General features: G+C 40.3%; 1 protein-coding gene across 1 annotated transcript in view; it reads right to left on the reverse strand.

Moving 5' to 3' along the window:
- The window catches only part of agps (alkylglycerone phosphate synthase), a 30,244-nt gene extending 5,768 nt beyond the window's left edge, over positions 1–24,476 (reverse strand). Inside the window, exons 1-17 of the mRNA XM_086220622.1 lie at positions 24,247–24,476; positions 19,694–19,783; positions 18,343–18,433; positions 18,152–18,272; positions 17,437–17,511; positions 16,430–16,501; positions 15,543–15,622; positions 13,821–13,901; positions 12,725–12,850; positions 12,427–12,535; positions 9,463–9,590; positions 8,744–8,795; positions 6,437–6,513; positions 6,238–6,350; positions 4,019–4,088; positions 2,799–2,860; positions 1,876–1,965 (exon numbers count right to left, since the gene is read on the reverse strand). Of these exons, the coding sequence (XP_086076748.1) occupies positions 1,876–1,965; positions 2,799–2,860; positions 4,019–4,088; positions 6,238–6,350; positions 6,437–6,513; positions 8,744–8,795; positions 9,463–9,590; positions 12,427–12,535; positions 12,725–12,850; positions 13,821–13,901; positions 15,543–15,622; positions 16,430–16,501; positions 17,437–17,511; positions 18,152–18,272; positions 18,343–18,433; positions 19,694–19,783; positions 24,247–24,434 (1,625 nt within the window). The 5' untranslated portion in view covers positions 24,435–24,476. The remainder of the gene's footprint in view (positions 1–1,875; positions 1,966–2,798; positions 2,861–4,018; positions 4,089–6,237; positions 6,351–6,436; positions 6,514–8,743; positions 8,796–9,462; positions 9,591–12,426; positions 12,536–12,724; positions 12,851–13,820; positions 13,902–15,542; positions 15,623–16,429; positions 16,502–17,436; positions 17,512–18,151; positions 18,273–18,342; positions 18,434–19,693; positions 19,784–24,246) is intronic.
- Between the last annotated feature and the right edge of the window lie 1,173 nt (positions 24,477–25,649).

Below are 25,649 nucleotides of genomic sequence, written 5' to 3' on the forward strand. Positions count from 1 at the left end.
AGGACCGTGTGAGGAACATAGTAAAAACTAGTCATAAATATCATCTTTATTATTTATACCTGTTTTTATATCTTCATTCATTTGATTATATATATATATATATATATATATATATATATATATATATATATATATAGATAGATATACACACATATATATACATATATATACACATATATATACATATATATACACATATATATACACATACATATATATACACATATATACATACATATATATACACATATATACATACATATATATACACATATATACATACATATATATACACATATATATATACATACATATATATACACATATATATATACATACATATATATATACACATATATATATACATACATATATATACACATATATATACATACATATATATACACATATATATACATACATATATATACACATATATATACATACATATATACACACATATATACATACATATATACACATATATATATACATACACATATATACACATATATATACATACATATATATACACATATATATATACATACATATATACACATATATATACATACATATATACACATATATACATACATATATACACATATATACATATACATATATATACACACATATATATAAATATATATACACATATACACATATATACATATACATATATATACACATATATATAAATATATATACACATATACACATATATACATATATATACACATATGTATATATACACATATACACATATATACATATACATATATATACATATATACATATACATATATATACACATATATACATATACATATATACACATATATATACATATATATACATATACACATATATATATACATATATACACATATATATACACATATACACATATATATACACACATATATATACATATATACACACACATATATACACATATATACATATATATGTATATATACGTATATATATACATATATATGTATATATATACATATGTGTATATATGTGTGTATATATATGAATGTATATATATGTGTATATATATATGTGTATGTATATATATATATATGTATATATACATATACATATATGTATATATACATATATATACATATATATACATATATATGTATATATGTATATATACATATATATACATATATATGTATATATATGTATATATACATATATGTATATGTATATATACATATATATATATATACATACATATACATACATATATATGTATATATATATACATATACATACATATATATGTATATATATACATATACATACATATATATGTATATATATACATATACATACATATATATGTATATATATACATATACATACATATATATGTATATATATACATATACATACATATATATGTATATATATACATATACATACATATATATGTATATATATACATATACATACATATATATGTATATATATATACATATACATATATATATATATATGTATATATATATATATTTTTTTTTTATTAGACGCCACAATTTGGATTCTGTGGCATCAAAAGAACAGCCTTTTAGCTGGCAGAAACACAGAGCAGATCCTGAACCAGGTCCAACTGTACTGTTCGAAATCATCTCAGGTGCACTGACAGCTGACCTCAGACCTGTCCACTCATGATCGGATCACTCAAGAGGCATGCTAACACAAGTCTGAAAAGAACCAATATGTGTGACTCATTTTCTAAGATTTGAGTCTTCAGTAGCAGTAGATGAGACCCATAGGTCGTTACCAGAGACTGGTTAACCACGTAGTAAACTAATGGGTTTACATGAAAACTGTAATATCTTTAGCAAACATTACCTGCATGTTGCTAACGGAGGAAACTGAACTCCTTTGTCTTTACACTCTCGAATGATGCGTGCTTTTACATTCCGGCAAATGTCCAACACCCTAGAGGGAAAGTAAAAAACACAACAACAAATTTGCAACATCTCGGCCAAGCAATGCCTGGAAACATTCAAAACATGAACATCATGAGTAGTGAACACACTTCAAACTGCATTAAACTGTTGAGCACAAATATGAAAGTTCAGAAAAGGTCAAAAGGAGGAAGAGAGACTTTAACATGAAGATTGTGGTGTGTGGAAATGGCCGCCAGTCGTGAGCATGTGCAGCCGTGTGGAGATGGAGGATGGGGAGGAGGATGGGTAATGAGCCAAACACATATGCTCGCCTCAGTGCACGATCCCTTGCTCTCTCCCGTCAGGCATGTTACGCAACAAGGAGCTGTGTGCGCTCCAATTTGTCGTGTTTGTGTGTGTGTGTGCGCGTGCGCTTTTGAGAAATACGACATGTAGAAAATGCAAAACACAACGTAATCTGAGTTGAAGTGGAGGCTTTTTAGTAGAAACACGGGTCTCTTCTGTGTGTTTGTGTGTGTGTCAGTGATGTCAAGTTTGTGGGCCGGAGAGGCAAGCTTCCGCCATCGCAGAGCACCTCGGGGTTGGGGGTGGGGTGGCAGGGTGGCCAAGGTGAACGTCAAAGACAGAAACAAAGAGAAATAAAAGAAAGGAGGGGAAACAGCAGGAGGGAGACTCTCCTGAAGCTGCATGTCAGGGGGGAGCCAAAAATTCCATATGCAGTCTATCTAGCTTTTTTTTAAATACTACTTTAGACTTATTTTTAGGATGGGTTGCAGTTTGACCTCATCAAAGTGACAGTAGAGGGATGACAGGAGGTGAGAGGACACAAGAACTGAATGCAAACTTGGGTTGCGTATCTACCTGTCCCAAGGCACAGAGGTTTCGAAGGACTCCCCTATCACATAGTAGTCCATGCCTAAGTCCTGGCCGGGAGAGAAGATTAGTATCAGAAGACGAACAGGTGAGAATTTATTTAGTGCATCAATATGAGAACCGAAGCTACTTGAAAACACAGGCTATGTTTTCATGCACTGTAAAGAACATCATCTCCTCGAAAGGCATTTTGGAATCACGGCTCTCTTATGTCTTCTTATATAAAAGAAAACACCAACTTTTAGGGAAATACATTTACTTTCTATTGTCCTCAGAGCCAGACAAGTAGACAGACTGGATAACTGTTTGTAAGCTTAGCACAACCGATGACAGTGGGAGGGAAGTGTTCGCGTAACAATTGTCAAATGTCGTCACGGACACTTTTCTCCAAAACTTTCTTTGCTTGCATTAAACAAATAGGGCTGTACATTTAAAAAAAAAAAAAAAAGAGGAACGATACCAAATCACAAGCTATTGTCATTTTGGAACCAGACACATTGTCGGAACTACTTCCCAAAGCAGGTGGAGTGATTTGGCACAGCAAATTTTTTTGACTGCCACCTCTGATCATGGAAGACTTTTTTGAGAGAGGATGAGGAGGATTACTGCTGGAAAAGCCACGTTCCTGAACCTGATTGATTTGACTACTATCAACTGACTACGCTAACGCTGCCCATACAGTACCATTCACTGTGCTAAGCGAACTACTGGTCGTCAGGTCTCTCTGGCTCACTAATGCACCTACAGAGAAAAGAATCTTTCTTCTCGTGTGGTTCTGAGAAGGACGGCAATTATGTGTATTTCCGACAAAGCTGTCCTGTTGTGTGTTGCACATTAAATAATTCAGCCCTCTTTGTCAAGCAAGTGTTTGTGCTGACATCAGTTGTATGTGGGCGATTCATGCAAACCAGATGCTCTGGACTAGATGAACATGAGAAATATTCCTCTTATTAACGGTTCATTGGTCCTGTTCTGCACTGATACACACTCAATGTAAATATAAAAAAAGAACCTTGAAAGGTAAGAGAAACACACTTCTTGGTCTTTGGCAACTGTGACCAAATCAAAGACCTCCAGAGGTCACATTCTACAGGGTGTCTGTGCTTCTTGCGGTTCTATCTGCAGCCAGGGGGCCTGTCAGGCTGCGTCCACGCCCGCCCCACCTGCCCATCAGCTCAGCCAAGAAAAAAGCCAGAGGAGAGACCCACCCGGAGGTAAGCGATGACGAAGGTCAACATGTAGCCCCTCTGCCCATTGTCCTCTCCAGCTGCCAGGCCTCTGGAAAGAGATAACAGGGTTAATATTCAACAGCTCTTTCTTTTAGCTTTTGTTGGCTGGAGCGCTCCGCCTCACAACAGCTGCCCGGGAGCTTGTCAATCCAACAATGAACAGATCAATGGAGCTGCGCTCAGTGCATCGCCACAGGTCAGCCGCACATCCATCACCTGCAGTGTGTAATCACATTTTCATCCAGCACCCAAACTAATCAGGCCGAGCTCATTAGAAAATCACTATATTGATTTTCACCATCCTCCCTGTTTCCCCAACACCCGCAGAAAAATATCCCTCACAGAACCACACGTATCCATCACTGGCACTTGAAGTGATGCGGGATGGGGATTTATTTAAAATGATGCAATAAAGCAGAGGATGCTGCCTGTAGCTGACAAGTTTCTTATGATTTAATTGCTGGTTATTAAAAGGTCAGTACTCTGGCACAGGCAGTGGCCACAAAAACATGACCACGCTGCTACTTTCTGAAAGACAGGGCGATGATTGAAAAACAGGGAGGGTAAAATGACAGAGGGATGCAGGGAAAAGAAGCAGATTCATTTTCCTCATGCACTAAACAAGTATGAACCACCTGGTCTGCAGGAAACACAGCAAACACAATTTAAGCGTCATGTTAATCAGAAATTAAATGTACAACCCTTAAAAAAAAAGGGTTAATTTCGTGACAACTGTAGTTAGTAGTAGTTAGTTAGTTAGTAGCACTACACTTCTCTGAGTTTTAGTAGAGGCAAATACTACTTTAATGTATCGTCTTTTTAACAAAGTAGTCAGTTCATTTTCCTTCCTTGTGTGAACAGCTATGATCTGATTTCACGCTTCATATGGCGTGAGTCTGTGAATCAGCGGGACACAATGAAAGGAGTTGGTTACCTCGCTGAGAAATCAGAGTTGCAGCCTGTCGCCTGCAGCTCATCATCTAACAGCTCATGTGGCTGCGGCTTCTTATTCCATAAATCTAGGCTCCATTTAAACTGCTCCTTTATCCAAAAGGAGCGCAGAAAATTAACTTAAAAAAAAATTTTTTGACGAATGATGTTTAGCTCACTGACAAACACATTATATTTCCTGTGACCACGTCATGATAAATGTATTTTACCAGGTAAATATCTTTGAGGGGAAAAAAAGGAGAAGTGTCGATTAGGCACTAAGATTAGAGCATTTGTTCCAGTTTTGTTGCCATGACACCCAGCTTAACCTGTAAACGGTTAAAGTTGCTTCATCAGTGGGTTACTGGCTCAATTCGCCTTGTTCACCCATTTCCCCATAAATTGTGACTTACAAAGACATTTTGTAAGTCACAATTTACGTCACAAAGAATTCATTTAAATTAAATCTTAAAATCCCAAACACACTGTCTCTATCCTCCATTGTATTTCTTTTAAAACACGCTTCAATTTTTTGAAAAAACTTAAAATTCCTTGCAAATAACAGTATTTTCATTACTTTTATGTCCTTTTATTTAATCATTACTGTATTAAATTCTGCTTCTTTTTTTTTTTTAGGTGTTGCAAAGTACTTTGTAACTATTTTTTGAAAGGTTCACATGAATATGATGATGATGATTATGAACTGTAACAGGGGTTCATGCTGTTAAGTTAAAAAAAAACCCATTATAGTCTCTTCATAAAAAAGAGGAAAAACAAACAGCTATTCAAAATAAATTGATAAATGATATTCTCTAAAGGATGGAAAGTTGAAGTTGAGTATCATTTTCTATTTTCCAATGCCGAAAACGTATCAAATTATGGAGTTCATTGACCGCGTGGACCGGAAATCTGTAAAGTGCTTTCTAAATGTTTTAAAAGAGAATATAAAATCTTCCCTTTCAGCCTGACAGGTGACTTATCTCATCCAAAGTCCTCATTGATCGGTGGAGTGATCTATCACTACAGTGAGGCAGTCCCAAGCTGCGTCCTCGTACCCATGGGGGGGGTTGTCCTCCTATCAGCACCCACACCACTGTGCAGCAGGAGGACATCCACAGGTGATCCATCAACACTCATCACGACACACTGAGGGGACCAACAAGCTTCTCCGCCCGTTTGTCATGATGGCTGCTTAAATGCAGTGACCTCGGCTTGTGTTCTGTGCGTTGCTGTGACACAAGAACGTAGAAGAGAGAACAACGACTCACCCAAATTTTGCAGCGATGTCATAAACTTGCTTCTCGTGCTGCAGGACCCTCTCACGGTCTCCCTCAAACAGCAGCGTGGCCACACACAAGCGGTTTTGGTCAAAGCCTTTGAACTGAGGTTTTGAGAGGTTGATTTATTCGTCTGTAGTGTTTTTGTGGAAACGTACAACTGATGAAGTTCGCCACCTATTATTTTTACCTTGGTGATGTAAAGTTTCTTCAACCCATCCAAGAAGGATGTGAAAATTGACGATACTTGAGGCTTCAGGGCGTGACCTGTGAAGAGTTAACAGTCAGTTGTGTATATCCACAAAGACTTCGCAATCCCCCCCGCCCTCTGCTGGCATCCTCCGGTGCCCTTAGAGGGCCAGCAAGTCAGATTTATTCAGGGGTTTTAAACAAAAGCAGGAAAAATAAATGCTAACATTTGAATAACTTTACAACTGGTTGGTGGCTGCTGGCAAATGTGACTATAAATCAGAGGGTTTCTGAAGGGAAGTGGGGCTGACAAAGCCGTATCCGTCTTCCTCACCCACACTTTTTGATTTATTCCTGATCGGACGCACAAAAGCGCCCGCGGACAAGCAAAAATGAGGGGCTGGGGCCAATGGGATGGTTATCAATCACAGCAGGGAAGTCACGGGTGATGTCACAGAGACTTAACAGTTCATTTATTTCCCCCCTGCATGCTCCAGTCTCTTCATCACTTAGTGTCCTAATTGTGTCTCTTCCAAACTTTGATTGCAGGTCCTTAGGTCTGTCGCCGCCATCACGCTCGTTAATTAAATACTTAACATCCAAAGAGAGAAAATTACACCTACGCGCTATAATTCTCCTGCTATTTGCTCACTGTTTCTGTGCTTTGGTGATATCTTTGCAATACATGCTGTTACTTTTTACAATATTCTCTCTTTTTTTTTTTTTTGATCTTGCATGTTAAGACACACAGAACTAAACTGTACTTGTAGTCCAAACATCAGCTCAACTCAATCAGCAGCCAACATGATTAAGAATGAGCAGAAGCCACAAATAAACACAAGAAGGTATCATAGGGCCATGCGTTTTGGTTATTAGCGAACCACCTGGTCACTTCATCTTCCCTTCTTAATGCTAAGAAGTGCCTACTCTGAGGAAAGTGGAAATATAGGGGAGATAATGAGATCCCTGGAGACGGGGAACTTTACAGAGATCCCTGGCAATGCCAGATGCATTCCACGAGACCTAAGGAACAACATCATAAAACTTCAATGCAACAACGACTTCATTTTGGCCATGAGCCATTTGTCATTTTGCATCAATTCTACGGCTCTGTGTGTGTGTGTGTGTGTGAGTGTGTGTGTTTGTGTGCGTGAGAAATTGTGTAGCTCAGTGAACCTCAATAGGCGGCCCCCGGGCTGCATCCAGCCCGCTGGCCACCTATTTGTGGCCCCCTGACTGTTATTCCTTCACTGTGTGTTTTGGTTGGGTCAGCACTTCAGGGGAGGCTGTCCATGGGGACGTTCAGAAGGTTTCCCGAACGGCCGGTGTGGCTGGAGCGTTTTTTTGTTTGTTTTGTTTTTTGTAATGTTTATATTACACCCTACCCTCCTGGCCGCAGCACCTACAGACAGGTACACCGATAATCCACAAGCTACCACGCTTGTTCTTCACTCGCTTCCCCTTCTGGACGTGATATACTGGCCAGGACTCGTCTCAGTGCCAGCGACACACAGACAGCCTGTTTTTGGTTCAATCATAGTTCACTGCTGCGAGCCCAATTTTTTAACTTTCACTTTCCTTTTTGGAGCAGTTTTGAAAATTGTGATCAGTTTGTGAAACCGAAAGGGACATGTGGTTTGATTTTAGCATCCGTGTTAGTTTGGAATTACTGAGAGGCTCGATTCACCATAGGCCAGAGGTACATTTCTCCTCCATCCTTGTGGATCTTTGTGTTTATATTTAAAAAGAAAAGTGCTCTCAACCTCCTCCTGACATATTTGTTTTGGATTCCTGACAGGGGTCATGTTTTGTTTTATTCTACTATTTATTTTAATTTATGTTAAAATGAAAATGACATTTTATTTTACTATGTACCTGTGTTGTGGTTTTGAATGAAAGGGGCCTTTTGTTTAGAATATTACAGTATCGTCGCATGTGGCCTGACCGACCTCAACAGATGGACCTCTGACTGATGGAAAAAAATTCTTTCTGGCCCTTTAAGATTTTTATTTAAGTTGCCCTGGTGTAGCTTTTCTGCTGGTGAAATAAGAATCAATTAAACAATTCTGTGTTGTGGAGGGTAAAACCACTGGATGCTGAGCCACTGCTACTCCTTGACAGAGGAATACTTTATATCAATGTAACACTTGCTCGAATACTACATTAAAATTAAGAGTACAAAAGGATTACAGGTATTTAGCTGGTTAAAAGCTCCCGGCTCAAAAACACGGTACACATGAAGAACCCATAAGAGTGACATTTAGATACCAGAGATATTGAGTATGCTTGTAAATCAAACAAAACTTACCAAATTTAAATTGTTCATTATCCATTAGTCGAATAGACGCTGGAGCACACCTCTAAAGACAGGAAACACAAAATAGAAGGAAAGAAAGAAACCCGAGGGTACATATTAGGTCCACGTTGAATCGGTGCGATTCTGCCAAAATAAAGCAGTCCATCAGTGTCTGGAACAGCTGGATTGGTTTCCTGATTGATATACAATCTATTAACCAGGTTATTCTTGCAGCACGATGCATTGAGTTTTACTGTTCATCAACCACTGTCATGTCACAATTCATTTTGATCCTGAGAAAATACCCACATATGGTTGCATTGCACCAATAACACTGGTGTTTGGGGCTCAAGAAAGTAAAGGGAGAGTTTGAAAATTAGGACAATACAAGTCAAGCAATGGAGTAAGAAAAATACTACAGGACATGTTTGACAAGTGGGCGCTTCGTGTGTCTGGACTGTGATCATTACTGTGTTCACACAAGTCAAAGCACAAGTGAAGTTACAGCCTTTGTATTTTAAGGAAGGTAATAACACAAACTTTTTGCAGTACTTGAGCAGTAAATGTCACTGCGAGAGGTCTGATTACTGGAATTGCATGAATATGTATGACTGGGGACAGCTAAGCTTAGCTTAGCATAGTTAGGTTTTAACAGTCGGGCAAAGTTAAAAATACATAGAGATGCTTTCTTATTTGTTTTGGTGGTAAGCTTCATGATAGATTCACGTTACCCGTTTGGCAACTTCTCGAAGACAGGCAACTCCCTGCTCAAAGTTAGGGAATACCACTGAGCCGTATTTCTGATACTCTGGCACAGGCCGAATCTTCATGGTTACCTCGGTAACCACACCCAGTGTTCCTGCGGAAAATCACAGTGAGAGATTTTGAGAGAACAAAAAGTAGTATGTCGGTTCCCATAGTTGATATGAGCTAGAGCGGAACTCGAGACCATTTTACAGGGTTCTGGTACGTTTCCCCAGGGGTCCTCCGGGTGACCTTTGTCTCAAATTTCACCAAGTGGATCTGGTTTTCTACCACACACTGGGGGGCCACTAAGATTTATCAGCTAAGAGTGTGAGGAAATAAAGCAAAGCTCTATCAAAGGCAGACAGGCCAACTATACAGATACACCTACAGCTGCTGCTGACTTTCTGACCCTGAGAACTGTTCATTAGCTGCTGCAGGAGCTACAAACACCGGTCGACTCTGCTTCACACAGCAAATGTATCAAAGGATACTACGAGTAAAAGTATTAAAAATTAAGTCGGTTTTAATAGTTGTATTAGTATTTATTATTATTGAAAATTGTAATTATTTAATGTTCTTCACATTAAAATCACTATATTAAAAAAAATACCTTTTGCTATTATTACCTTAGGTTCTTATACAATATGGTAATTTATTTTCACTGGCTCTAAACTTTTGTGAAACCGACTGGTTGCAACTGCACTAAATGTTGTTATCGCTGTTATTATAATATGCTTGGTCTAAAGGTAAAGTTCATTAAATAATCACACCTTTTAGAATTTTCACTTATTTATCACTTCATTATCACTGTCATGCTATGCTGCATTTTGTCCTGTGTTGTTTTCAGATTTTCACCACTGCTTCCAGAAGAAAACTTTCATGGTCAACTCCTGTCAACCCTCCAATTATCATCTCTATACTCATATCACCAGGCTGATATTCTCTTAATTTTTAACAAAAAATACCATCACTAACCAATGCTATAAAAATGTCTCCAAAATGTTAATATTTGCCTTTTTTCTTTCTCTTACATTGTCATTACTTAATGTCTACAGACTTTGGATCATAAACTAGTTGTAACGGCCATTTTTCACGTTTCTCCTAACATCTAATAGGCCCCAAAGTGTCGGCCTGCAGATTTATCTCTGCTGAACGTGGTGGCTTCCATTAGCAGCCTCCCTTGGCCTGTTATGGTTGTTAATGAGCCCCCAAATGTGACACTGGATGTCACACGCTGCTCCCCAGTGGCCCGCTGGAAAACATGCAACTCCATTATACACCAACAGAGACCTTGGTGCTCCTCCCACCTGACGGTACGTAGGAGCGAGCGAGGACGAATCGAGGCGACAGAGAGAGAGAGAGAGATGGAGATGGAGATGGAGAGAGAGAGAGAGAGAGAGAGAGAGGGAGAGAGAGAGAGGGGGGAACAGGAGGAGCTAGAGTGGAAGGGTGGAGAGCTGGAACTGGAGAGGGCGGGGAGAACAGCAAGGTCAGAAAGACCCTCTTGGGGATGAATAAAACATAAACATGAAGGCAGCTTAAGTCATTTTCACCGTGACCATCTCAACTAAACCAAACTCATCTTGCAGGATTAGGATTCAGGGATTATTTGTGACAATGTCATCCTGGACACTGGCTACAATCAATGAGATTAGATCAAATTGGCCTCACGCACCTACGCTACAGCAGTTACCTCTGGTTGAGAGAGGGATTATCATTGATTATTCCAATCTGTTTTTGCTCTGGTTGTAGCGCTTGTTTGGGGGGGGGGGGGGGTGTAAGGGAAACACTTAGCATTCAGGCTACTTCAAGGTTAGTAAGATAGAGACACCCGGTTGTCGTGCTGCGAATGAGAAGCTTGTGGTTTCACAGTAATTTCTAATAAAATGGATGCGTTCCACTTAACATGCAGAACGTAGCAGAGGGTTCTGGTCTGGTGCTTTGTTGTTGTGGCCTACTGTCAGACTGCGCGATGGGGTTTCTGGGGTGAGAAGGAAGATAATTTTAATGGGACCGAGCAATGTTGTGACCTCCTCGTTGCAGTGTTAAGCCTCCCTGAAGTGCTTACACTCCCTCAGATGTGTGGTCTTGTCCCGTCTCAGAGGAGCGGTAAAGCTGATGAACACGGTCTACACTAGAGGACGTTATTCACCCGCTATAGCAAACAATAACAACAATTTTCAAATCCTGCCATTACCATCCTCGTTTTCAAGGAGAACAAAATAAAATCTTGACATGGTGAGCATGTGCTCAACTATTCAGTCTCTGGTCGTGGTTGTTTTTTTGGAACGTGTGTATTTTGACTGCTGTACCAGAATGTGGTTTCTATTGTATAACTAAACTTCCTTCTACACACGAATGTCTTACCCCGACTGAACGCAAGCATTAAACGCTCACGCTGACCATGTTAACATTTCAAATCTAACTACTGATCATAGCGTGATCCACAGTCCAACCTTTGATTTGTAACCATGTTTGAACACATTTGATCTGAACCTTATAAACTTAGGGGATCTTGGCAATGAAATCTTGTCCGATGAGTGCAAACATTCCTGTGTCTCTTCCAGCTCAGTCAGGAAGCAGATTGCTGAGCTTTCTAAGGCGAACATAAAGTTTGTATCCACAGCTGCTTAACATAGCGATGCCAAAAGTCTGCGAACCTCCTCATTATGTAGGGAAACCTGGCATATGGCAGTATTCTCTGTGGGTATTGACAAGGACAGGGCAGCGCAGATGGGTGGTGAGGACACGTGCTGGTTCCTGACTAACACCCCTCCAAATCACTTTTCCACCAAAGCTGGTTAATGTGTGAGAGGCCCAGAGCACGAGAAGGCTCCAGATGTTACTGTTTTATCACAAAGACTCGCACAGGAACCTACAACACATGAATCGACACATGTGCTCACGTGCTTTTGATGTACAGAAATCACATGAGAGAGTTAGCGAACCTTCTGAACCCATGATGAAGTGGTGAACGTCTGGCCCTGTGGACGTGCGGGGCCCCTGGCAGCTCTTCTCAATCACCCCTTGCGGAGTCACCATTTTAATGTGGACAACCTAGAGAAAAAAAAGGACACAACATTAACTTATGAAAGTTTTGCAAATGTAACAGTATTAAGTTAGCATGACTAAGATATCTCCACATTTGGAAGGTGAAGTCTTCAAAAGTTTAGGCTTTGAAGAACGACTGGTGCTCTGACTTGTATGGAACATACAGAAAGTTAAAGGGGGGAGAAGACCACCCACCAGGTCCTCAATGTTGCCGTAGATGTTCTTCTTCATGCCTGACGCTCTGGTAGCTACCCAGCCCCCCAGGGAGCTGAACTCCATGGAGTCGGGCTCATGCCCCGTACAGTAGCCACTCTCATTAAGCTGTTTCAAGAAAAAAAACAAAAAACATGCATTTGGTGCGGTTAAAAAAGACAAGCCAAAAAATGTTGACTGACGACGTTAACCCACAAGAATGTTTTAATAAAAAAAAATAAAGAATTAGCAAGCACAAGGAAAAACATAATTGCTGTTCTGCTGCAGAATTTTACAGCTCTGGTAATGCTGTAATTCTGAAATTCAGGTTTTATGGCATCATAGATTTTTTTACTGCAGCCAAAAATAAACCAAGTGGAACATGCACAATAGCCCTAAAAAGAGAGATCAGAGCATTATTTGGGCAGTGCTGCAAAACTCTCCTGACTGACTGGGTTTGGGTAAATGACAAACCCTTTTATGACTCCACATATTGATGTGAATCTAACAGTTAGTCAAATTCAGAGCTGTTGTACATGGCTTTGGGGATCATTTTTCTCTCACAAAAACATGGGTTATACAGTACATCAAGGCTGCCCAAACATGCTTCAAGATCTTTAGGCAGAACGTTAAACAGTAACAGTAAAAATATAATCCTAAGGACCTCAATGTACAACACCTTCCACCAGAGGCCCCCGTCACATGATGCGGGTAAAGCCAGGCCTTGTTTTATCACAGCACTCCCCTGGAAGGCAGCTTATAACACAGACCCATCTGCTCCATCAAAACAGCCCAGTGTAAATGCAGAGGCGGAGCCTGCTTTACATGCAACGCACGCAATTTCCTACATCAAACGCCTGCTCCGTCTCAATTTTTCTGAATTAGCTTGATGATGCCATCTGCTCGGGCGCCGCCACCTCATTCGCTAATCTTTCCCCTTCAGCACTCTGCTCCTGTCTCAAACTCACTCACAAGTGCCATCAGAAGGTGACTGGACAACCTGCCTGCTAACAGTGATACAGTCGGAAAGCTGACGTGACACTTTGTACAGACAGAAGTTCCTTCAGTGGAGGGAGACAGAGGGATGGGGCATACTCACCAGTCGCTCCAGATCCTGACCCACGATGCCAGCTTCCACATGGGCTGTTAAATTTTTTTCATCGATCCACAGAATGCGGTTCTGCAGATGAACAAACGAAAAGATGAAGATGGAAGTCAAACATTCACGGTGAATCCTTTACATTGTAAAATTACTCCATAAAATTATGTTGTTTTTTTTTTGCATAAAATTAGAGCACAGAATTAAAAGTTACAAGAGACTGACGTCCATCAACTGAACTCAAAACATGTCTACATGTCCTTTCCAAAGATGTCAGACTCAGACAGAACCTGTCCTCATCATCAGTCCACAGAGGGAGGTTTGCTGGAAGTTTTGTGCTCGCATGTCCTTCTAGCTCGACAGTCACGTGTGAGATGGATGTGAGCAGGGGGACTATGGGACGGACACAACAGTCGTCAAGGTGAAACTCAATTTAACATCTAATTCCAAATATATGCCTCCTATTTGGGCTGCTGAGCACGAGGCCTACCCCCTAACTGCAGGGGGTCACTGCCCACCTGCCATCAATTATTCTCCAGAGGTAATAAAGTTTATGTTCCAACCTCACTGCTTCTTTCACACACCTCCAGTGGAGCCACCTCACCTTTGACCCCTCACGGCTCCAGACTCCAGTAGACCAGCAGCATATATATCATCCTCACATGGATCAAAGGACTTTACTGTACTGACGACCATATTCTCCACTTAATATTCCTCGAATGAAACAATATCATGTTCATGGTGACTGCGCATGTTTTCCATTAAGATTAATGGCTGATGCCAAATATCATAATTGTGTCCCAACTGCACACTACTTAGATGTTAATTATTACGAGGGCTGCAACTACTGATTGACTTTATTATCAATTAGTATTTTAAGTTACTGTTTCGCTGACAGAACGGAAACAACTGAGAAAAATGCACACAAAGAATCATTTTATTTGTACGATATGCATGAATGATTATATTGTCACATTATTGGCATGGGTCTGCTAAACGTCTGTCGTTTATAATGAGGAAACAATGAAGTAAATGTCTGTTTTATGTGCTTTTACAAATGTTTTGGAAGCAAATAAAATCGTTACTTTTTCACAACGCTTACACTTGTTTTTCAGTGTCTAAATGTGAATGTCATAAAGTGTGTTTTTTATACAGATATTATTGACATCTGTATATATCGTCTAGCACCAAAATCAATCGTTAAAATATTGGCGCGTCGGATATTGGCAAACAAAAAAACAAAAAAAAAATCCAATAACCTGCGTCTCTATTGTGCAACAACATAAATAAGAGAAAGTTGTGGCACGTAAAATCACCTAAAAGGGACGTAATTAAAATATTTCATAAAAAGGCAACAATGTAAAGCCAATAGGGTGACATCAAGTTAAACACCACGTTTGACTCCTACCAGCCGACATTTAGTGTGCCGAATCATTGTCCTTCTCCTTTTTGTGAATGCAGGCAAAACAGCTGCAAGGCTACGGTTATGAGTGAGTGTTAGGAAAGTACTGTATTTACACTATGTGTGTGTGTATGTGTGTGTGTGTGTGTGTGTACAAGTCATGCAAGCTGTACATCAGAGAGAGATTTGACAGCAGAGAGGTATTAAAAAGTTGTCATTTAAGGTAGTTTCACAATGTATTTGGTCTATCGGACCACACCTGGTTTGTTTTCTTGACCTGTGTCAAGAGATGTTCAATGTCATCATGGGTGTTTACGTACCATCTGGGAGGTATCTAGAGAGACGATGGAGCGGCTTTCCTCTGGGGGGCACTCTAGAGCACTGGATACACTAGTCCCTCCTAAGACAAATGAAACACAATAGTTACCATATGAAAACTTTTAAAAATAAATCATGTTAATATGCTGAGCACCTTCCTAGCTTTAACACAAACTCTAAACAAACACACATACACACACACACAGCCTATCCTTTATTACACAACACAGCAGTTTAAGCACTCCAGGACTCCAGGGAGGTGGATCATGAGTAGATTAAGAATTTCAGGGGGGACATTTTCACCATGGTAAGTGATCTCAACCCCAGTGCAAGAGATCCTGATGTAGTTAAAAAGGCGTTATTGTTTGAACACTTGAAACTACATAAACAATGTGCGACCAAATGAATAAATAGTTGTTAAGATTATGAAATTATATTATACTGGCCTTATTTTCCCAAATAAAACAATAGAAAAATATATTGTGGCTGTTTGCGGTGTTAAGCTCCTTTGCTCATATCAAAAATATCATTTTCATGCTACAACTCATGGAGTTAATTGTTTTTTTTAAACCATTCTGCATTGCATCTGCTTGTACGACATGTTCTACAATTGTTCTGTTGGCCCTTTTGCATTTTCCCTGCCAAAAAGATGGAAGCGAGCCGAAGCCAAACTTTCTTGGTGATCTTGGTTCCCTTGTGTTGTCCTGGTTCAGAGTGCGACGGCTTACTTCACTTACACTATATCCAAATGATCATCAGGGAAAATGCTCCCAGTTTTGGTACGAGTGCTCTAATAAGACCGGTGTGAATACAACATGAAAGGAGCTAAAAACCGAAGCACACACTCTTTTATATTAGGCTCATTTGGGGCTCTAATTTCATGACTCACCTCCGTATGGTATCAAACAAACGTTGTGTTTGCACGCCAGTTCCACAATTTTCACTACATCATTGTGGCAGTCTGGAAAGAGACATCATCATATTCAAAATCAGACACATCACAGCGGACATACTCCTCTAATGTACCCAGAAAAGAAGATCTAATAACCAAAGCAGACACACAGCTAAATAAATAAAAGATGGAACACAAAACCCTCTGAAGAGAAGACAATCGATACATTTATATTGCCTGAGCCATTAGAGTAGAGGAGAAACGTGGAGTGTTTGGATTTGCCAGAGGCTTTCCTCAGGTGGAGTCAGCCTGCATGAAGCTACGCTCTCTGGGGTGGGATGTAAACGATCAATACTAACATGCTTTAGCCAATCAGAGAGCCCCTATCCATCCACACTGGAGTTGCATCCACAGGGAGTCGGAGGAGAGAAATACCCACCTACATGGATGCGCTTACCCGGGCTCAAGTGCCTTTAGAGGCAGCGCCTGCATTCTCGTATAGTTAATTAAACACACAGCTTCAGTCGATGGATCCAACAAACTTAACCTCTGTTTAAAGTGCATGCTGTGGCTTCGAGGCACTACTGAGGAAAGAAAATGGCATGTTGAAATATCTATCGCATGTATTTTTAATGAGAGTTTGTGAGCGTATTGGAAATGGCAAAAATGAGCGGGGGACGCTTGTTGGTGATTTGCAACCTGGTTGAGAGGCTGCTAATCAGGCTTCCACCATCAGTAAGCTCCCATTTGCATGACAACACGGTGGCGGCCATAACAAGTGAAAACCAATCTCACGACCATCATTCATAGGTTTACTGCGCGGAGACAGTTCGTGGAATACTGGGTGTTAGCCCCCCCCCCCCCCCCGCTTCCTATTAAGCTCCTGCTCATACATATTAATATCTCTGCCACTGCAAAGATTAACCCTTTAAATCACCTTAGCCGGCGCGGAGGAGAAAAACACACCCACCAAAGCCCAGAGATGACATAGCTTCTGAACTCACTTGGCCATACCACCACATCTGGAATGCGACCAAGTTTCCCCTCTCGCAGTGCAAAGATCTCATGTAAGCAATGACCTGGAAGAAAACACAGGGTTGAGGAGGTGGATCAGGTACATGATGGTCACAAAACATTTCTGCTTGGAGATTGAAGTTTATGAATAGTGACAGTAACAAAATTGACATGCTCTCAATGTAACAGGTTTTGCCCTCCACAAAATAAAGACTAAGCCAGTTGGTGAGAATGGAATATTCCAGTAATAATAATACAGTTTCCACAATGTTGTGACAAACGAGGCTAGACAGAAAGACAAAAGAGCAGAGAACTAAAGTTTGCTGCCGTTTCTCTCCTGTTCAGTTCAAATATGACACAGTACAACGTACCGCCCCCCCTTGAATGTCTTTCACGTACTTAGATATCCATGCTTGTCAACATGGTAGCATTAAGCCAGCTAATTTAGAGGCCGTGTGCTCCACAGTTGCATACAGCTGTAAAAACCCAGACTTATCTGTATTAATGTCAAAAGAAATACTCCTAATACCTGAATGATAACGGTGTGTTCCACGTTTTAATATGAAAATCCATGATTTGTTAAAAAGGAGAATATGCAGTTTACACAACACTTACTAAATTCAGATTATTTTAAATTTCTGAACAATAGCGTATTATTAGTTTGCATGTGGCCAACGTGGGTGATTATGAGGAGGCGTGTCTTACCGTGGGACCGGAATACCCGGTCCTCTGCATCGTGAGAGAAGGGAATCCCTGTGGATTTCAGCTCCTCGGTGAAGGCCTCGTTGAGAGTGGGAGGCTGCACAGCGTTGCTGTTCAGAATGGGCTGAAACAAAACAAACCATTGTGACTCTGACTCACTGAAGACACCACGAATAAAAGTGAATTGTACTCACTGTGGCTGGAGTTTTGTGCTGCAGGCTGGCTCCAAAAGTGCTTTCAAACCAATCTTTCAGACTCGGGAGGATCATACCACTTAATCTATACCTGGAATTTGTAAAGGAAGAGCAATCAATTAAAACAAATAGATGCCTCGTGTTTTAGCGATTTCGTGACGTCAAATCCCTCATTTCAAAATATCTACATGCTTTATGGTGCTTACTCGTTTGGAAAAATCAGACCTGTGTTTAATGGGAATAGAGCACGATGCTCGACTCCAATGAGGCTATTAGGAAAGCAGTGCAGCAGTGAAAGTGCTGACCATGTGATCGCCCTCGCCATCCCTCACATAACTGAGCTGCTGGCACAGTCTGCACCAGCCCATCAGGGGAACTATGGTCTGCCTTTGTCCAAGAAACCATGAAACACACTCTCGAATGAAAAAGCCTCTGTCACAATGTGGAGGAGCACAGCACCGTGTTCAACTGCACCCAAGTCACTGTACACAGCCCAGGTAGCTGGAGAGGCTTTGTGCCAGCTGATCGCACTCGTACGCAACAGCCTGACTCTGATAACATCTCCTCAGGCTGTGCAACCTGTACAAATTGTCAACATTAACAATCTGACAGGTGAGGACGTCTATCGGGAGTGATGTCATTATTAAAAAACAAAACCATCTGCAGCTCTACTCTTGTCATAGCAGGTGAAGGTAAGAACAGACGACTGAATCGTTTGATCACTGTTACATTCAGCTGTGCTGCACGATCGACCGAATCGTGACGTCACTCTGCTTTTGCCGTATATGACCGCAAATAATATATCTGATATTTTGAACAGTGCTGCGCAAACGTGACAGAAATTTGAATGCTATTGTTATTTTCTCAAATCAGTAAAACACTATAAATACAGCACTGCAAACATTTATTGTGGGTTTTTTTTAAGCTAGTTTAAATTTTGTACGGAGAGAAACACAAGTGTCAAATTTATCAGTGATTTGTGTTCACTTTTCCTTAAAGCGAGTAAAATTATAATACCGCTTGTTTCTTATATTGCTGAATAATTTCAGACCGCACCTCAAGTAATTCGTCCATAATTACCAGGGCAGACACTGATGTGCTGCTTCAGAACAAATGTAAGAAACATCTTCATCCATGAGCAAGTAGAGCATCACAACTAGAGGAGGAGACTCGCAGTTAAAATACCAACCACTGGGCGGCAGTAGCACCCCATTGCTGTGGGTGTAGCCTGGTTCTCAGTGGGGGGGGGGGGGGGGGGCTGAGAGAATGATCGGGAAATATGAATGCTGGTACATGAGATTACGAGACTTGGTGATGTCATGTGATACTGTACTGTCATGTGATACTGTACCTTTTTCCACTAAACTCAGCTTGACCTTTCTTATTGAAGAGGAATCTTGAGTCGCTGTACCCCCAGCCATTCCATTTCATGGTCTCCTGCCTATAGACAAGAGACATATTTAAGTGGAACACTTTTTTCATTGCATTGAATTTATAAATAATCATGAGAAAGACAAGGGATTAGGGGACCTGTTCAAGTCAACACAATCAGTGTAATTACACCAAACAGCACAGGTCTTTCCTGATGATCTGATCCAGCCACATTGTTTGGGTAGGGGATCTACAGAGAGCAACGCCTAAAAAAAATCCCTGACTTGACTACATACCACTACATACCTCTGTTGACATCCTGAGAGACAAATAAACACCCAACAAACGAAGTCTTGTTTTGAAGATTCGGTTCACAACAGGACTTGTGAATGAGGGAACAGATTCTGACACCTGAGCTTGAATGTATTAAATGTGCATTTGTCGCATCTTGGCAATAAATTGAAGCTTATGAAGCATTTTAGATGCGTCATGCAGGGAATTAGAGAAAATGGATGTTGAGCTGAGGCGGCACGGTGGTGCAGTGGTCTCACAGCACTGTCGTCTCACAGCAAGAAGGTTCGAGCCCCGGCTCCAGCACGGGGTCTTTCTGTGTGAGTCTCCATGTTCTCCCTGTTCCTGTGTGGGTTCTCTCTGGTACTCCAGCTTCCTCCCACAGTCCAAAGACATCAAGAGGGGACGAGGCTGATTGATACTCTAAATTGACCGTAGGTGTGACTGTGAGTGTGAATGGTTGTCTGTCTCTATGTGTTGGCCCTGTGATGGACTGGTGACCTGTCCAGGGTGAACCCCGCCTCTCACCCGTAGCCGCTGGGATAGGCTCCAGCCCCCCCGCGACCCTTAAAAGGAATAAGCGGAAGAAAATGGATGGATGTTGAGCTCCTGGGTTCTGGATCAAAAAGATTGGTATGACTGACTAACTGATATTTTACAAGCTGTTATCTTACAACAGATCTGGAAAATATAAAAACAAGTTGATAAAATATCTGTGTTTTCTACATTCTTACATTTTTTTAAAGCACATAAATCATATATTTATTGTTGGTTTGGTCATTGATGATGAGCAAAGAAGAGGATCGAGTGAATCAGACCAATAGCGATGATGAGCCAAATCATCATTTATCCCTTGATGTGAATTTAAAAAGCAACCCTTATGTTTATTTCCAAAAGATTTGGAAAAAATAAAGCTACGCTTACGTGTAAAAGGACAAAAATAAACGACCACTCATTGGAAGACTTTACTCGAATTTAATTGTGAGCCATCAAAACGTTTCGCCTGTTGCCTGATTGTCCGTCAGTGTGTGGTGGTTTATGTTTCCCTTTTACTTAAAAGTTCCTGCTGCACACCAGGAGGTCAGTTTATTGATCTACAGATATCTACATTTAAAAATTGACCAATAAATGCATACACTGCTGACTTATTTCATTTATATATTAGTGTATCTGTCTGACAACTAAGCACAGATATCCAAAGAAGGCGCAAGCACCAGTTGCCCTTGATGTTCGACACTGGAATGCGGCCAACAGCAAGTGAAAGCATTCAGCTCAGTGTCTCTGTATTTTGCTGTTATTTGCATGGGATGTGTTTTTTTTTTTTAGGGCCTGAGCCTGAAGGTACTGCAGGCGAAGACCCTATTATTTTCTTTCTAACTTCTCCTTAATGAGAAGTGAAAGAGAACAAATGCAGAAAACTGCCACAGAAACCAAACTGTGGGCTTTTTGAACAGCTGAGCGCCTGCTATCAGCCCAGAATTCCAGTAAAACACAAATAAACATCGCTAGATTTGTTCTCCGGCGTGGCTTCTGATTACCACAAGACAAACTTGATGGGAGGGAACTTGTGAGACATTCATGTCATGAAAGAAGACGAACCAGGAGAGTGAAATGTGTTTGTGATTTCAGTGGTTTGAATTCTTTTGCCAAAATATACATTTTTTTTTAACCATTGTGGTGTAAAGTTTAAATCCTACGGACGTTTTTTAAACTGTTGGAATGTGATTTTTTTTTTTTTTTTTTTATTCACACACAATCTTCGTACTGTGCATGCAATTCTATCTTAAAAAGAACACTGGGAAAGAGAAGAAAAGTAGAAGTTATATTCGTGCGAGAGTTGTTGTTTTGTTTTTTTTAAAGTCTAAATTCACAGTCTCAGCTCCAAAAGTGCGCGCTGAGTTTAAGGGCTGGTGGAAAACTGGGACATCTTTCAATGATTTATTGTGTAATTTCAAATTTAGAAAGAAATTACTGGATGCATATTTTTCATTTGTAGATCATGAAATAAGCACATATGTCAAGGACTGCAACTTCCTGCTTCCATGATTTAGACTTTTAATAATTAGTGGCCCGTTTATACGTCGCTGGCCTACAATCTCAGCATGCAACACGACGCTCTACACTCAGGCTGCAGAAACTTCCTCTCTGCTCACATAACAAAAGGTTGATTGTCTGTATTGTTGATAGCTTCCGTCTTAATACATGCCGATTAAAAACACTTTCTTTTTGTACGAGTATTGGAATACGTCATTTTCTACTTTGGGTCTGGTCATTTATCTGTATTGTTGTGGCTACATTTAAGTATCCACATTCATAGAAATATATACATATACGTATTCATACTTACAGTTTCATGCTGATGTTGGTATGAAAGTAGCTTGCAGAATTATGCCTTTAAAAATAATAGATGGTTTGATTAATAAGTTTGCATGGAACTCCAGTGAGGGGTGTCTGGTTAAATGATTGTTGTTGTTTTTTTAATCAAGAGTTTAAATTTGAAGTTCTCATCTGAAAATGTGTATCCTTTATGTTGTTTATCAAGTGAAAACACAAAACATCTATAGCTTACTGGTTCTTCACCCTTTATATTCTCACAAAAACATCACATTGAGGCTCTGGGAGTTTTGAATATACATGCTTTTGATTTTAAAACACCAAATAGTTGAAACTGTTCATTGATTGATCTTAAAAATATATGTATATACCAACACTAATCTTAAATTGCAGTTGACAATTCCACTTTTATACAAGATACTTCACAGCCAAATGAAACCAGGAAAGAATTTCAAAAAGGATGTTCAATGCAACTCAACCAGCAAATCAGGATTTTTCTTTTTTTTTGTTGCCTCAGTAAGCATTCGGTGGGCGGCGTGGCACAGAGGTAAAACAGCCGTCTAGCAACCGAAGGGTCAGTGGTTCGATCCTCACCCCTGGTGGACATGTCGAAGTGTCCTTGAGCAAGATACTGAACCACAATTGCTCCTGATGGGTAGGCTGGTGCCTTGCATGGCAGCTTTCACCATCAGTGTGTGTGTGTGTGTGTGTGTGTGAATGAGATGACATTGTAAAGTGCTTTGAGTGCCGCTAAGGTAGAAAAGCGCTTTATAAATTGAGTCCATTTACCATTCCCAACCATCAAGAAGACACCATCAAACATGCAGAAATGTGACATGAGGCTAAACGCCTCTTAGTACTTCTCTAAATAAACTACCTGCTTACCACTATAAGAAGTAGTTACCTAGAAATACAGAAACAACAGTCAAAGACCACTTCCAGTGCATATTGAACTTCACAACTATTACCAAAACATCATCACTTGTTTTCTTTTCTCCCCTCTGTAGACATTACATGCACCTGTTCTTAAACTATGCCATACTTGTGTTATGAAATCCACTCAAGCTTCCTGTCAGACTGTAAGGAGGAACTGTTGGGACTGAGGCTCAGCAAGACATTTAGCAGAAAGGCCAGATCTGCCACACATCAGTTTATACTACCAGAAAATAACCCAAGAACTCTTCAACACATCATTTACACTCATCTGCAGCTGTTACATCAGAATGACACTGGATGTCAGCAGGATACGGTGGAGGTTGTAGTACTTTCCTCAAGAGAAACCGCGCTGCCAATAGGTTGAATGTCAGACCACTCGTGCTGGCCAATCAGATCACGCAAGAGACACAAGTTTCCCTGTCTCCTCTAGAAACGTTAAAGCCATTTTCAAGAATAAAAAGCCAACGAAGAGCAAAGTCTCAATAATTCCAATGTGATATATCTTCCAATAAGCGGGGCAGGTATCGATTCCAATAAACCACTTAACTATCTTTGATGAATGGGGGAACGCTCAGTACGTAAGAGCTGTTAGCTCCAGCGACAAGTTGCATTTAAAATGCCAAACTTTATCAACTGAAGCAGAATCAGACAATGCCGACAGTGTAAATCTACGATAATCTCAGTCACAAACTAAAATGTTCTCATTACTTAGAGAGAAAGGTAATTTACAGCCCACCAACACCGGTAACCCCAGCCGCACCCACTCTAATAAAATGCTAACAAGTAACGTTAGCTAGCAGGCTACTTCTTCTTCATTCAAGTCTTCCTATAATGTCTATTTACAACAAAGACATGAATACACACTCTCCCATTGTCTCTTGTTTAGCCGCTGCACTACACATGTTTAAAGAATAACTAGCTACAGCCACAGAGGATGGAGCCTGTCTCCACCGCCCCATCATAGCCTTGTACCTCCTCCTCGGGACCGTCTTCTCCACGCCGGAGACGTCTGCCTTGCTCCCCTGGGCTTTACACTCCGCAGCCACGACGACCGTGTCGCCATCAATCGGTGCCTGTAAGTGACCGGCAATTATCCTCAATCTTTGCTGTGCAATTCGTTGCCTGTCGGAGCTGCCGCCGCTGCCGCTACCAGACGCCATGCTGCTTCCGTGTTTGTGAAGGGAGGGAGCGGATCTGTCAGAGGTCAGCGCAGGGAAAGTGTGCTGCGTTCACAGGCCGTCAGAAGTAGGACGGTCTAGCATTTGATCCACCCAGGCACATAACCAGGACTTTTCAGAACGTCAGATTTTCACGTTAATCGAAATCACAATAACCCATTTACAGTATGATTTACTTTTATACAAAATTATCTACATAAACATTTTTAAAAAGGCAATAAAATGTTTGTGATATGGTTTGTGAGGCGTAATCACATATCAATACTAGGTGTGAATAACATGAATGCAAAGATGAAACACAATTAGATGCTTGGCAAAATTAAAAATAGTAAAAATTTGTATAATATATATATATATTTCATATTCTTTGCCAAATCTATGCCACTCAGAAATTGAATCAGTTGATTGAATAGGTGACTGACAGAGATTATAAACTCTTATGTTATTCCTATGCTAAGTAAATTGAAATGTGAGCGTTTGTTTCTTTTCTTCCTCCTGTTTGGTAGTAAATTTTTTTTTTTTGCCTGGGGCGACAGGGACAGCTACAGGGGGTGGTGCCCCCTCCTTCTGGAATTTTCTCCTCAAACACACACAAGCACGTTCCAGTCTCTGATCAAAACACATCTTTTCACAATTGCTTTTAATGTTACATTAATTACATGTGCTTCATTTGTACGAGTTTTTAAAAATCATCTGCAAAGGCGTTCTAAAAATGTAATTTGATTATTATAATTACTTTTGGTTGTGGGTTGGAGGAAAAGCATTTTGAATTGAATTTTGTAGCTAAAAAAAAACCTAAAAGAACAACCCATGTTCAAGTAAGTTGGATTAGTGTGCATAGTTTTAGGGTTAAATTGCACTTAAACCTTGTGCTCATATTAATACATGTTCATCAAGTAAAATTTCAGTATTTGTGTCCCTTTACACCTTTTTACCGCATATTTCAGTACACAAGAAGTCAAACGACTCTATCACAATACAGAAGTGAACAAGGAGCACCTGAAACCACCATTATGCATTTCCCAGCATGCCTTGCGATATATGACTGGTTGTATATGCTCTACTGACTGTTGGGAGTAGAATTTACAGTCCATTTGTAGAGGCTTGAGGCTTGTTGTTGGGGGTGAAAACAAAAAAGGAAACCGATCCTTTTACCATTATTGCTTCACAGAGAGGACAGGGTGTTGCTGTGCATGA

The sequence above is a fragment of the Aulostomus chinensis genome, chromosome 12 (assembly GCF_037954235.1).
Source record: "Aulostomus chinensis isolate RoL2024-O1b breed Wild chromosome 12, RoL_Achi_v1.0, whole genome shotgun sequence".
Classification (NCBI taxonomy): Eukaryota; Metazoa; Chordata; class Actinopteri; order Syngnathiformes; family Aulostomidae; genus Aulostomus; species Aulostomus chinensis.